Source organism: Rhinopithecus roxellana, chromosome 16 (assembly GCF_007565055.1).
Source record: "Rhinopithecus roxellana isolate Shanxi Qingling chromosome 16, ASM756505v1, whole genome shotgun sequence".
NCBI lineage: Eukaryota > Metazoa > Chordata > Mammalia > Primates > Cercopithecidae > Rhinopithecus > Rhinopithecus roxellana.
In genome coordinates this window covers 48,680,444-48,694,716 of record NC_044564.1, presented here as the reverse complement: position 1 = coordinate 48,694,716, position 14,273 = coordinate 48,680,444, and the positions used below count along the sequence as shown (strand labels likewise).

The 14,273-nt window shown below is 37.7% G+C and overlaps 1 protein-coding gene across 33 annotated transcripts in view; it reads right to left on the bottom strand.

Moving 5' to 3' along the window:
• TRPM3 (transient receptor potential cation channel subfamily M member 3) overlaps positions 1-14,273 on the bottom strand; it is a 938,690-nt gene that overhangs the window by 296,313 nt on the left and 628,104 nt on the right. For all 33 annotated transcript variants that reach the window (XM_030919577.1, XM_030919573.1, XM_030919579.1 and 30 more), the window contains exon 5: positions 13,898-14,022. In XM_030919577.1, the coding sequence (XP_030775437.1) occupies positions 13,898-14,022 (125 nt within the window). The remainder of the gene's footprint in view (positions 1-13,897; positions 14,023-14,273) is intronic.

Sequence of the window (14,273 nt, the reverse complement as noted above, 5' to 3'; positions counted from 1 at the left end):
CTACCACACACACAATCAGAATTCATACCCAGGTCTGCCTGATTCCAAAAATCTATGCTTATTTTCCTTTCTCACACTGCTTAGACCCAGTGGAAACATAAGATGATGGGTTGGAAATCTACTCCTAAAATATTTAGGTAAGAACTTGACTCAAGATTATAGAAAGAGAATATTCAACAGGCTAATTGTTACGTGGTCTCAGTACAGCTATCACTGTGCTGAATCATCAAAATTCACAGGAAAGAAATAAATGCTGCTGAATTTTTATTTCTGTGCCTTTGTGCAGTGTGTACATTAATTATAGAGTCGAGATGCTCTTGTTCTTTTTCAGTATGTAATAACTCACTATAAAAAGCTGTAGTAAGATTGAGTAGTTTGTTAAAGGAATTACAAAGTGATTTATAAGGGCAGTCCTCAATAGTGAAGAACTCATGTAAGTCATTTTTTTAGACCTTGAAACTAATTCAAAATCCTACATTTCTATGTGCCTGACAAATAAAATATACTTAATAGTGAGTGAATGAATGAATGAATAGGCAAACTTGAGACAGACATGCTTTTGTTCAACACTGAAAAAAAAAAATCCTTTCTTTTCTGAATTGTTTAAGGATTGATCTAATTTAAATGTAAAATGTGTATATAATTCTGAGCTTCTGAAAAAGCCTAGTCCTATTAATATATAGGACTTTTTTGTTAATATAGCATTAATTTAATGTAGTATTGCTATAATGTTAATTTATCAATGTAGAATTAATGTAGAATTTGTTAATGCAGCATTGATTTAAGGTTAATTCACAGCTTCATTTTAGTTGGCTCTTATTGATAAAAGAAGTCTATAACTTTTTGATTACTGTCTCTAGTAATTGCATGGAACAGTAATCAATTACTCCTTTGTCTAGATGATTGCATAAGAGTCTCCCGAAACACAGAGACAGTGGTTTGCTAACCCCATCCTGAGCTCCTTATCACTGGAAGAGTAGGTTGCTTGTGGTTAAAATTTCCATTTTGTTGCTACTCGCTTTCGATCATAAAACATTCATTGTACAGCAGAGTGCAAGTTAATAAATATTAATGCTTTATTGAAAGAGGCTCAGCAGAAAGACTCTCCTGTTCTTAAAGTGCCTCTGCATTGTGCTTATAGACAAAAGAACATGCTTTAGTTACTGTTCTGTCTTCTCTAGTAGCAGTTCCTGTAAGACTCCTTGAGAAGGAGGGGTAAGACCCAAGCAGTCTGTGAGAGGCAGGGGACAGTGGGTTTTCTAGAGGTTAAACTGTGTGTAATAATGAACACCAGGCATTTGTGCTGGCTGAGACATAAGCCCATATGTTTTAATTCCTATGAACCTACTGAAAGACTATCAATAAAAACAAAATTTTCAAATGAATGAAGGAATGAAGATAATTCTCGGCCAAGCTGATATATTCACCATAATCTAAGAATAAAAGAAGAAAATTAAATCATCTAATCTGTTCTATATACAGTATCTGTATTCTAAGGACGTGGGTGCTCCGGTCTTCTGACTTTTGACCTTCTTTTCTTGTGGAACACAGCTCAGCGGCTCTTTGGGAATACTGCACATCTGAACTGGTCATAGCAAAAGGGTCAAATTTACAGTTTCACTCATGAATTTCAATTTCTTCATCTTACTGATCCCCATTTCTTTTGATCTTATGTGGAAGCAAGTCAAATGTGGTCATATTTTGGCAGAGTTTGTCTGCTGAATAATAAGGGATAAAAATCGAAAAATAAGTAAAGTGTCCTAATTTAGTTTTCAGTCATCATTGGAGAAAGATGTGCCGATTCCTGGAATAATTCTGAACATACGAATCGTGGAAATTTGTTTGAATCTGTTTTGCTAATGACTATGTGAATCTGAGTCTCGCTTTTTTAATCTGTAGAAGGGAAATGATAAAACCATTTACCTGTTGGGATGAGTTGAGATTATATGTGCAAAGTATGCAGCACTATGCCAAGCTCGTAGCAGGCATTCTATAAATGTTAATTCCTTCTCCGCCTCTGCTCTCTTTTACCAACTATAAGCTGATTTTCCAATTGTAAACAAGTGATCAAAATGAAATGATATGAGACAAATCAGTGACTTTTATTTTGCCTGAGATAGAAATCAATGTAAGTAAAGAAAAAAAAAAAAAATCAGCAGTTTGTTGGCAAAATATGCAAAGTGCTTTTTCTTTACTGTATCCTCCCAGGCATGTAAGAGGGTGATGGTCTGAAACTGTTTGATGCTTAACTGAAAAGTTAGAAATAACTTCCCAAATACCTCAAAGGAATACAGTTTGGTCTAACGTGCCTACAAAATCCATTTAATATTCTTCATAGCAAACATACCAGCAATCTGTTTTTGTGTGAGTTATAATTTACATATCTAAAAAGATTTGTTAATCTTCCTGTTATGCTTTCCAAATTAAAAAAATATATTTTAATAACATGAATACAAATGAATTTTTTCCTCTGAAAAATTTTGGAAGTAATGCAGCCATTTTCATTGTTAAGAGATTGTAAAAGACAACTTTTTTTTTTTTTTTTTTTTTGGAATTGTGGGTGTGTGGTAAGAACAATTGTGATGTGTTCACAATTTGTAGGTATATTGGATTACCGTGGCATGTTTCTCAGACAGGCTTTCCGGAGAAATTAAGTCCTACTGCCCTGCACCATCCATTGCATGTAACGGATCATCCAGGTTATGTACTATCTTTGGAGAACTGAGAAGACAGTCACTCGAACAATTTCCCATTTTACAGTTCAGATAAGAAACCTGAGTCGAGAAAGGCTGAATGGTGTCTGAAAGGGCTTCACATCAGGTGAGCTTTTATAGTTGGTAAGTACAGTAGTATGATGGGTAGAAAAAACATAGAATGAATAAGACCTACTATTTGATGGCACAATAGGATGACTATAGTCGAAAATAACTTAATTATATATTTTAAAATAACTGAAGGAATGTAACTGAATTATTTGTAACTCAAAGGATAAATCCTTGAGGGGATGACTACCCCATTCTCCAGGATGTGCTTCTTTCACAGTGCATGTGTGTATCAAAACTTCTTAGGTACCCCATAAATATATATACCTACTATGTACCCACAAACAATTTTTCAAAATAAAAAATAAAAAATAGTAGTATGTATATCTAGAAGAGAAATGTATTTAGAAATGGATTTTAGACACTTAGTACTCTCTGAGCATCGTGGGCCACAATACCTGTAAGTAATGACATTTGCCTCTCTTTCTTGTCCCTCAAGAGCAAATGAGAGAATTCTTGCCTCATTAATCCATTGTACACCTTTTAATACTGGCTGACTGATAAAATTCTGGTTCCCAGGCCTCTGTATACTTTGACTTTGAAAGAAAGAGGCCCTCTGAAGTGAAGGGGGAGCTGTTTAAGAGGTGAATGGAGGTAAAAGCCCTTTTATAGAAGGCATTAGTAGGGACATCATCATACCCAGGAAGGGACCGATTCAGAGACACTATGGCACAGCCTTCAGTCAGGCAGAGTGCTTCATTTGTGTTTTCTGCATGGGCTTAAAGCAGTGATTCAGAAGCTAATCTAAGAAACCTGCTTGAGTTTTCCTAGCTATTTTCAAGCGTTTCTGATCTCACCCAGAAGTAGTAAACAGGAAGTCAGGAGACGGGTGTTCCAGCTCTAGTTCTTCTAGTTACTAATTTCTAACATGGGGCAAGTCTGTGAATTCATTCATTCATTTACTTACTCATTAATAATTTCTTGAGGAAATATAATGTGTGGTAAATATTATGCTGGCTTGAAGAGATACACAATCATGCATCTTGGTAATATCTCACAATAAATGTTCAAAACAGATTGAAAGAAACTTTTGAACAATAGTTTTTCCATCTGTAAATTAGAGGACTTGACTAATTTCTGTTTCCTGTCTCTAAAATTGAGTCTGGACAGCCTGTGTTAAACAGTGCTTTTGCTCTTTTCAAGTTAACACAGAATAGTGACCTTCAATGTGTGTTGGCTACAGAAAGAAAAGTAGTTCTTTCACGTCCTGTGGTCTTCTCCGTTTTATGGTGCTTTCTGCGATATGAGGGCAGTTTGATGACCTGGGACTACTTTTCCAAACAGAATTGAACTGGACTAAATCAGGTTTTTGTGCCATCAAAATCACAGGCCTTCTGCAAACCCAAACCTCATTACCTGCTGAATTGTGTACCAACATGCTCCAGGCAAGCGGCAGAGCAGTGGATCTGTGGCCCAAACAATCATTCTTTCCTAACAGCACCATCATTTTAATTTAGGCTGAAAAATATTAGGCTTTATTCATCACTTATTGCATGCCAGGCACTGTGATGGACAATTTCCCAAGCATTAACCCATTGAAGACTTACTTTATAGGTGGAAGGAACTATAGGGGCTCAGAGAGGTGAGGTGTCTTGGTCAAATTTGCCCCACTAATCCCACTCTTTTCTCTAAATCCCTTGTAGATTTTAAGAGGGAAGCCAGAGGACCCAGTCTGATTGTAAATTTGTAGACGATATTAGGGTTGGTTTTACTGCTGGACATTTTTATCAGTGGCTCATCTGGGCATGAAAGTCCTTCTGATAGCTGATCAGATTATTTCCAGATGAGCTATCTAGAACCGTATGTATACAGAGGTCAGGAAAGCCACCAGCAGGCAGCAAAATGGCTTTGTGCTTTGGAGAGAGAAACAAAAGGAGTGGGGAGATTCTCTTAGGATCAGGCATCCGTTTCTGGGAGGGAAGATGGGATACTGCTGAGAAGTGGGAAGGAACCTGTGCATCTGAGATAAAGGAACATGGGGACTGAGAGAATGAAATGAAAAAAAGAAAGGCTCTGTGTGTCCTCACAATTGTAGTGAGGCCTGAGCCAGCAGGGACACTGGCTGGTTATTTCCCATTCAGGCACCTCGGCTGTAAGGACAGGTGTAGAGCGGGGTCCTATTGAAACCCAGATGCTGCCTTTCAGCTCAGCAATCCAAACAAGAAACCAGCAAAACCAGGAATCCATTTCCAAAGAGTGCCCAGATACATTAGCAGTGTGACTCCCACTGAAATCCATGGGTGGAACAATTATGTCTTTCTGCAGCACTTTGAAAATGTGTCCCTTAAGTTGCACACTGCAGAGAGCAGCACAGTCCTCACTTCATGCTTTCCACACAAGTGGACTTGCTGCCTTTGCCCAATCCTGCGGGGAACCCTGTACCATTCAGCTACAGAACCTACTGGCAGTGGGAAAAGGCTCTTGAGTTCTGAAAGAGGTTACATCCTTTAGAAATCACCATGTATGAGTGGGGTGATTAAAAGATATCTCCAGCAATTCTTTGAAACTCTTCTCTAGTCTAGATTGGACTCAGTGACTCACTTCTAAGGGATAGAATAAAACAGAAGTGATAGTGTGTGGCTTCCAAAACTGGGTCATAAAAAGGTTTCTCTTAGCTCTCTCTCACGTTACTTACTCTGGGGGAAGCCAGTGGCATGTGTGAAGATGATGAAGCAGCCCTGTAAAGAGGTCCACACGGCAAGGACCTCCTGAATAAGTCATCTTGGAGGAGGATACTGCAGCTCGATCCAAACCCTCAGATGGTGCAGTCCCAGCTGCCATCCTGGCTGTGAGCTCAAGAGAGAACCAAGGCCAGAAGCACTCAGACAAGCCACTCATACATTCCTGGCCCTCAGCAACTGTGAGATCATCAGTGTTTGTTGTTTAAGCCTGATAGAGTTTGAGCGCTTGTCTCCCCCAAACCTCATGTTGAAATGTAATCCCCAATGTTGGAGGTGAGGCTTAGTGGGAAGTGTTTGGGTCACGGAGGTAGATCCTTCATGAATGACTTGTTGCCCTCCCCACGGTAATTAGGGAGCTCTTGCTCTGTCAGTGCACATGAGAGCTCTTCGTTTAAAAGAGCCTGGCATTTCTCTTCCTCCTTCTCCTCACTATGTGGTGTGCCAGCTCCCCCTTTGCCTTCTGCCATGAGTGGAAGCTTCCTGAAGCCCTCACTAGGGGCAGATGCAGGCATCATGTTTCTCTTACAGCCTGCAGAACCCTGAGCCAAATAAACCTCTTTTCTTTATAAGCTACCCAGTCTCAGGTATTCCTTTATAGCAATGCAAGAATCTACTAATACAAAGCCATTACTTTTGAGGTATTCTTTTTTTACACAGCAATAGATAACTAACATAATAGTGTATTAATAGTATCATTTTTACTTCTTGCTTCTTTAAGGCTTCAAAATGTGTCTTCTCCCCTTTATTCTAAACTGGTTGATGCAGCATAGTTTCATAACCTCTAGTCCCCATCCCCTTGCCACCCAGAGTCCTCTGTGCTGCCTGGCATTTCTTCCCTGGGCTCTAATCAGTTCTGGTTTCTGTTCCATTGGGGTGACTAACATCCTCCACTCACTCTCCTCACCTCTCTGACCCGAATACCATCCCTTCTCCATGTGGCAGGTGATCTACACGCTTGCCAGTTGGATGACCCTAAGCAAGTTATTTATTCTCTGTGTCTCAATGTCTCCATATGTACATGGAGAATAAGAATAATCACCCCATTGAAGTATTATAAGGATTAACTGAGATAGAAAACTCGTAGAACAATGAAAATATGATCTCAAGTAAATAAGAGCTGTTCTTAATATTGAGAAGCAGTATTGGTCTCTATGCTGCAAAGGATAATGGCTAAGAATATGGTCTGGGGAGCTAGGTGGCCTAGGTTTAAATCCCAGAAACATCCTTTACCAGTTAGAGAATATTGGAAAGATGATAGTAATGCTAAAACTGATGAATTCTGAATGCCACTGTGAGAATTAAATGAGTTTATCTATGTAAAAGTGCTTAGAAGGGTGCTAACAGTAAGCTCTACAGAAGTGTGAATATTATTTTACTTGTTGTTGGGGCTATTATTATTCTTTCAGTGATGAATGATAAACCTCCAGGTTAAAACTCCTTCGACATCCTGACACCAGTCTTCCACATGTATACTCTCTCCCATTCTCCTTCAGTGATAAGTGTACCCACAGCTGATCTTTCCTCCTTAGCTCTGGGCCCCATCACCTCATGGCCCTTCTAGGAGTTATTCATCACTTATCACCTCTGTCCCTATGTCCCTTTCTACCATCGGCACATAAACAAACTCCAGTCTCCCCCATCTTAAAGGAAAAATTTCCTCACACTGTGGCTCCCTTTGGCTACCTGGATCTCTCCTCTTCACAGCCAAAACCTCTAAGAGGTCTCTGCCAAATCTGCTTCTCCACTTTTCCCTCCTGAACCCATTAAAAAGTGCTGCCTTGTCACCATTCTTCTGAAACAGTTTTGACCAGTAATGCCAGTGATATCCATCTTGATGAAATGGATGGGCACTTCCAGGTCTCTGCCTTCCTCAGCCTCTTGGTAGAACTTGGCATTGCCCTTCACACCCTCCTTCGGAAACACACTCTTCTTTTGGCTTGCATGGCTCCCTCTGACTTTGCTTCTACCTCTCAGACATTTCTATGGTCTCCTTTGCAGGCTGCTTGTCCTCTGCTCATCCATTAAAAGCTGGAGACCATGAGGATCCAGGGGTAAGCTCTCCTTTTCCTCATCTGTATACTCTCCCACCCACCACAATGGCTTTAATTGCCATCTGTATGAGATGCCTTCCAACTCTAAGTGTGTAGCCAGATTGTGCTTCTAAACTTCTATCTCACATACTCACTGTCCTGCCAGATATTTTCATATAGATCAATACCTCAAAGGAAAGTCAAAATCGACATGCCCAGATCCAAACTCATCATTATTCTCACTAGAACCACGTTCCCCACGTAAGTGAATGTGACTAAGGTAGTTAGCTCCAAACCTGAGTGTGGTCCAGGCTCAGCAAGCATTGGCCCTGTCTGGTATAATTATAACAGATTTGGGCGGGTGTCCTTGTCTCCGACCTTTTCCTCACACATCCCCAGATACATCTTATCTAACCTAATCGTAAAAATCCAATCAACTCCATGCCAGGGCCACTCCTGGGAAGTTTTCTGAGCTTATAAGATGAAGTCATATTTGGCTTGCCTCAGAAATAAGTAACAAATGTACTGACTTGATAACTACATTAAATTAGCAATCAATTGTGTTATTGAACTTGATGTCTCCTGGCTTGAAACATAAAGATGGCATCAAAAGAGCACTTTCCAATTAAACATAAGAAACTCTTCCAGGCTATACAACTTGGAGAAATAAATCTATAGTTTAGGGAAAATAGAAGACATCATTGAATGTGAAGATAATGTAATAACCACACAAGATGATGTGTTGTAAATCTACCCAAACACAATTTCCATCCTCAAGTTAAAATGGAAAGAGCTTCGTCTTGTGATTATGTCTGGGTTTTTAAATTGGTATGTGTCTTGTTAATCTAGATTTCAGAGAAGACAAACAATCAAGGCTTCAGAAACTGTTCATTTACCTGACACAAATCTGGTCAGCTTGTTTTCTAAAGTAGGAAATCTAAATTCAAACTGTGTCATATGAAAATTACATTTCATTGGAAGCTCTTTCTTGACTTTACACTGGTGATACTTTCAGAATCCTCTATCCAGGTCAAGATTCTCTAGGGACAAAGGAAGGGGCTCCGGTCATGCATCGAGTCTACCTCTGAGTTTGATTTACCGTCACAGATATGTGCCAATATCTCAACCAACAATAAAGACACACTAGCATTGAATATTTTCTAACATCTTACTTGACATACATATATTTAAGAAAATGGGCATTGGAGGCAGTTGGATCTTGATTTTGATCCTTGTTTACTCAACTATAAAGGGGGTATAATACATACCTTGTAAAGCTAATATATGCAATCACAGAGCATAATCAAATAAGAGCTCAATAAATTATAATTACTATTATTGTGATGATGCTCATAGAAATTGTGTGAAGACAGGCAGAACAAGTATTTTTATAGAGATGAAGAAACCAAATCTTACAGAGTTTAAGTGGCATGTCAATGTGTCATGTTCATACAAACTATGACATTAAGGGTTAACAAGAAATAATTCAGTCCTCATTTTGGGGAGTTTTTAATTAAGTTGGTGCAATGGACTGAATGTTTATGTCCCTTCTTCCCCCAAATTTATATGTTGAAATTCAAACTTCCAAGGTGATAGTGAGGAGAGGGGACCTTTGGAGGTGGTCAGGTCATGAGGGTGGGGCCCTATGAATGGGATTAGGGCCTTATAAAAGGGATCCCAGAGAGATCCCTATCTCTTTCCACCATGTGAAGACACAGCAGGAAGGTGCTGTCCAGCCTCCTGAATTGTGGAAAAATAAATTTCTATTGTTTATAAGCCCCCTGGTCTGTGACATTTTGTTACAGAAATCTGAAAAGACTAAGACAGTTGGGGAGGAAGAAGACAACTGTGGGAACATTACAATCAGGGATATGACGATAAGGGTGAAGTTAGTCAGGAAAGATGTCCTGGTGGAAGTGAGCCTTAAACTAAATTTGATGAAGTGTAGGATTATGGATAGTAATAGAGGAGAGGGATGGTAGAAATAATATGGAGAAACCACAGAGGTGGAGTCAACCGCAATAACTGAAACAGTATATGTTTTCAGGCCTAAGTGGCAGGGGAAAAAATGATTACCACCTCAGTATTCATAGCCTTATTCCTCACCAAAGTCTGTTGTTTGATCTATTAATGGAGAAAAGAAGGGTTTGGTTAAACAGAGCAGATAATATTTAAATTTAAAACATCAAGGCTAGTGCTGTCACTCGGCTGAGTAGATCACACATCTTTCAAAGGCTTTAGAGAAAGGCCTATTTCCATCCCGCACTGTTTTACCTCCACACCCAATAGGCCCCTTACCTTCCACCTTCCACCTTGAGTTGCTATCTAAGAAAATGGTTTTACATCCAGATGCTTGGTTTAAAAATGTCCCCACTGTAGTCACAATCATGTGATGCAGCTTGGGGATAGGATTAGAGATGAAGTCGTGATAAAAACGTGAAGTAGGTAAGATTTATCATTATCTGTTCCATAATATTTATTTTCCCTGTAGCTTGAATTTCACCATGCCCAATCCATCTCCATCAATATTTACTGAGCACCTACTAAGTGTGAGGCTCTAAGTTGGGTTCTGAGAATCCAAAGACAAATGCTGTGCACTTAAGTAACTTGAAGCCCAGCTGTGAGATGAGACCTGAAGAGAGGTGAATGTTTCAGAATATCTAGAAGCACACTCAAAGACAAGGAAGTTTTCTTCTTTATCTTTAGGACTAGTATTTGCCTTGCTAGTGCCATCCTAAAGCTATTAAGATGAATAGCAATTGCTGTGCTCACTACTTCTATCAATAAATAAAATAATTCTAGTAGTACTTGAATGTTCAGCTTCTAAAAGTGAAGCTTCTTCTCATCTGAGAGCCAGCCCCACAAAAATAAAATACTTTATATTTTCCATCAGTTTGGAAATAAATCTACTGCAATAAAATATCAGGCATAAGAAACAGAGCCTTTCTTTTATCTTTGGATTTATTTCCAACACATTTCCCAGATTTCCCTTGACATTTATTTTGTACCTCTTCAATACTATTCTGGAGTATAAACAGACTTGACCAAAGATGCAGCTATTCTATTGTTTCGAATGATTGCATTTTGATAGAATTCCGAAGTGGTAAAGATTTTTAATAATACATTGTATTTTTTTCTCTGCTATCTGATGTCTGATGCTAAAAGGTTTATTTTTTGATGTTTATTACATGTGATTTTGATTATATAAAATGAAAGAAAAAGAACGGATGGCGGTACATTAAGCTAGCTGGGAAGGGTTGCGACTGTGTAAGAAGCTTACCAGATAATATTTCTAATTTGATAATTTTGGGGGGAATCTTCACTAGTGACCACCACCATTTCATTCAAACACCTCTTTTAATGGCAACCTAGCATCATATTACCTTTTAGCTATCATATTGGAATAGTGAACATGTATAAAAATTTATCTCAAACTATGTCATAAATCTTGTACATTAAAAATAGTACTTTCATTCCAGATAATTTATAAGTTGAAAAACAAACTCTGTTATCACACAAGAGCCTGAGAAATCCTAGGTATATTCTAGTTCCCCAGTTTTAAGGGAAGAAAGTAACAGAGTGGTCAAAATTCAATAGATCCCTGTGAAAGATTTACTGAAAAAGTAAAATACAACTGTCTTTCCTGTGTTTTCTATAACCTGCCACTTCCATTTCCTTTTTGCAATAGTCTCTCCCATGGTCCACCTGGTTCTTTGTGAGCCATGGTTTGCCTTTATGAGACCCTCAGGAACAGGGATGATGGATGCACACATTTACTGAACATTTTTCTGCTCTCTATGCTAGGATCAAGACTATTTTCAGTTGGGAAGGCAGACAATGTCAATCATTTCCATTGGAAAGCATAAGTTTCTACTTGCATACAACTGGGAAGAAGCAATGGGGAGAAACAGAAGAAGAAGAAAAGAGGAGTGAAAGGAGAAGGTAAAGTCAGAGAAAAAGCTGGAATGGGAGGTAGAAGAATCAGAAGTGATTCTTCCAATTCAACAAGGTAAGTAAATGTAATAGAAGTACTGTCTTTCTGCAATCTTATAAAATTTATAAGATGAATGAACAAAATAATACAAAGAGTCAGTAGGCCAACATTCTCTGCAAATGCTTAGGCAACTAAGGAAATTATTTAGGCACTCCATCTTGCATAAAGAAACAATCAACTGCCATTTATTCCTAGTTCATCTGAATGAGGAAGTTCAAAATAGTGTCCGCCTTCAAACTGAAAAATAATAATTTGAGTTTACAATAGCGATCCTGAAGCTATGAATATTTCAAAATGACTTTTGAATCAATATGTTTTTAATAATTAATGTATGTATTAATATACATTATTAAATGATTTTGCTGCTGAAAGCGTTTTGGCATATTCTAATTCTTTAAGACATACATTTGTTCCAGTGCAAAATCAACATACAATTAAAAGCCAATTTGGAATCTAAGTATTACCTCAAATATATTACATGAAAGACTAGCCTCAGATACTTTGAAGAAATTAGTTTTCTTACTTACTTTTCCAGTCAGGTCTGCCTACATAACACTTTGGAAGTTGTTGCTGAGATATTCAGTTTGTAAATGTAATATGAAACAGCCAATAAATTTTAATTAAGAGAATATTATCTCATCCCTTGACCTATGTATCCTGGATAAATTAGCATTTATATGTACAATCTGATATCATTGATGTGGACACTTGTTATCACTTAAAATAAAGGTGCTAATGGATTTAAAGTGTTTTTTTAATTAAGGAAAACAAATCATTATATAAAAAAGACACCTGCACTTACATGTTTATTGCAGCACAATCAACAATGGCAAAAATACAGAATCAACCTAAGTGTCCATCAATGGAGGATTGGATGTGTATATATATATATCCCACTATATATATATATCACTATATATATCCCACTATATATATATCCCACTATATATATATATCACTATATATATATCCCACTATATATATATCCCACTATATATATATATCACTATATATATATCCCACTATATATATATCACTATATATATATCCCACTATATATATATCATACTATATATATACACACACATACAGATATATATAGTGGGATACTGCCTAGTCATAACAGAGAATGAAATCATGTCTTTTGCAGCAACATGGATGGAACTGGAGTCCATTTTCCTAAGTAAAATAACTCAGAAACAAAGTCAAATACTGCATGTCCTCACTTGTAAGTGGGGGCTACATACTAGGCACACATGGACATACAGAGTGGAATATGGACATTGGACACTACGAAAGGTGGAAGGGGTGAGGGCTGAAAAATCACCTGTTGGGTACAATGTTCACTATTCAGGTGATGGGTACACTAAAAGCCTAGACTTGGTCACTATGCAATATATGTACATAAGACATCTGCATTTATACCCCATAAAGATATTTTTTAAGGCCAACGGAGTTTGTTTGCACCTTGTATTTCATGACATTTAGTTTTTTTTGAAATGTATGTTTTACTTAAAACTGAGATGAAAGTGTCTGCCACTCAAATGCATCACAGTCTGTCCCATTTAGGTAAATTTTCAGGAGAAATGCAAGCCCCTGGGGAAATACCACTGCTTAGGGTCAAATAGATCCTACTTCCTTTTTTAAATGCCTGCATTGTCATTGGTAACTCATACAACACATTTTAAGATTTGCAAAGGGCAGGACAGTGAGCCCTAGGATGACATTTTTTTTTAATTCAAAGTATTTTGCATTGCATTTTTAAAAATTGCATATATTTTGTTGGATTAAAATAAGACAGCTGCATTGTATTGCATCATAATAGAAGAAGAAGTTTAAGACCAGTTAATTCTTAGCCACTTAAAAAAAATTTTTTTTGTGGCTCAGATAGACCTCATGGTACTTTGAAATGAAAAGAATCTCTCTCTGCAACTCTCAGGAGCTAGGTGAAAGATACTCAAATTATAAAGATGCTAGAGCCCTGGGGTGTGGAGAGTCTGTATTTAGTATATCGGTCAATGAGTTCATGTTGCCATATATTAAGTGGTGTTAATGAATGTTAATATCACTATACCAAGAGTAATGGCAGGATTTGATGGGTGAAGAAAGACCACTGATTTAAGCAGAGAGGGGGTAGGTGGTAAGTCTTACTTTGGACCTTTCTTGATCATAAGAATTGACCTGGAGTTTGCATAGAGATTTTAGAAATAAGTATTTGCCCAAGAAACCATTCCTCAACATAAGTTTCATTTTAGTGAGTGGGGACTAAAAGAGTACTATAATATGCACATTTTGAATACTAATTTTGTTATACTGTTCTGATATCCCCTCTAGGAGAAGTCGTGGAAAAGGACAGCACTCAGGACTTACATCTCTTCCAATGAGGTCCTCCTGGTTTTCCACAATTCCCCAGGGGGCAATACCTATGGTGCATATCTTTCCTCGAGACTTAGATGCATGATCCTTCAAGGCGTCTCCAACATGACGAATAACACCTAAAAAAAAAAAAAAAAAAAAAGAGAGAAGCATTGATTTTGTCTTTTAAAGCAAATACCTTCCCATCATTCTAAAGAAAATTGTGATAATGGTTTCTCCTGAGGTTAAATAAATTGAATATAAAATTTTGACACATGTCTATACAAACTACTTGTATTTAGGAGGAAACATAAACTCATGGCTGTGATGCCAGATGCTTTGGCAGGATTTGTATATGAATTCTAGCATTGCATTTCTTACTCCAATTTAT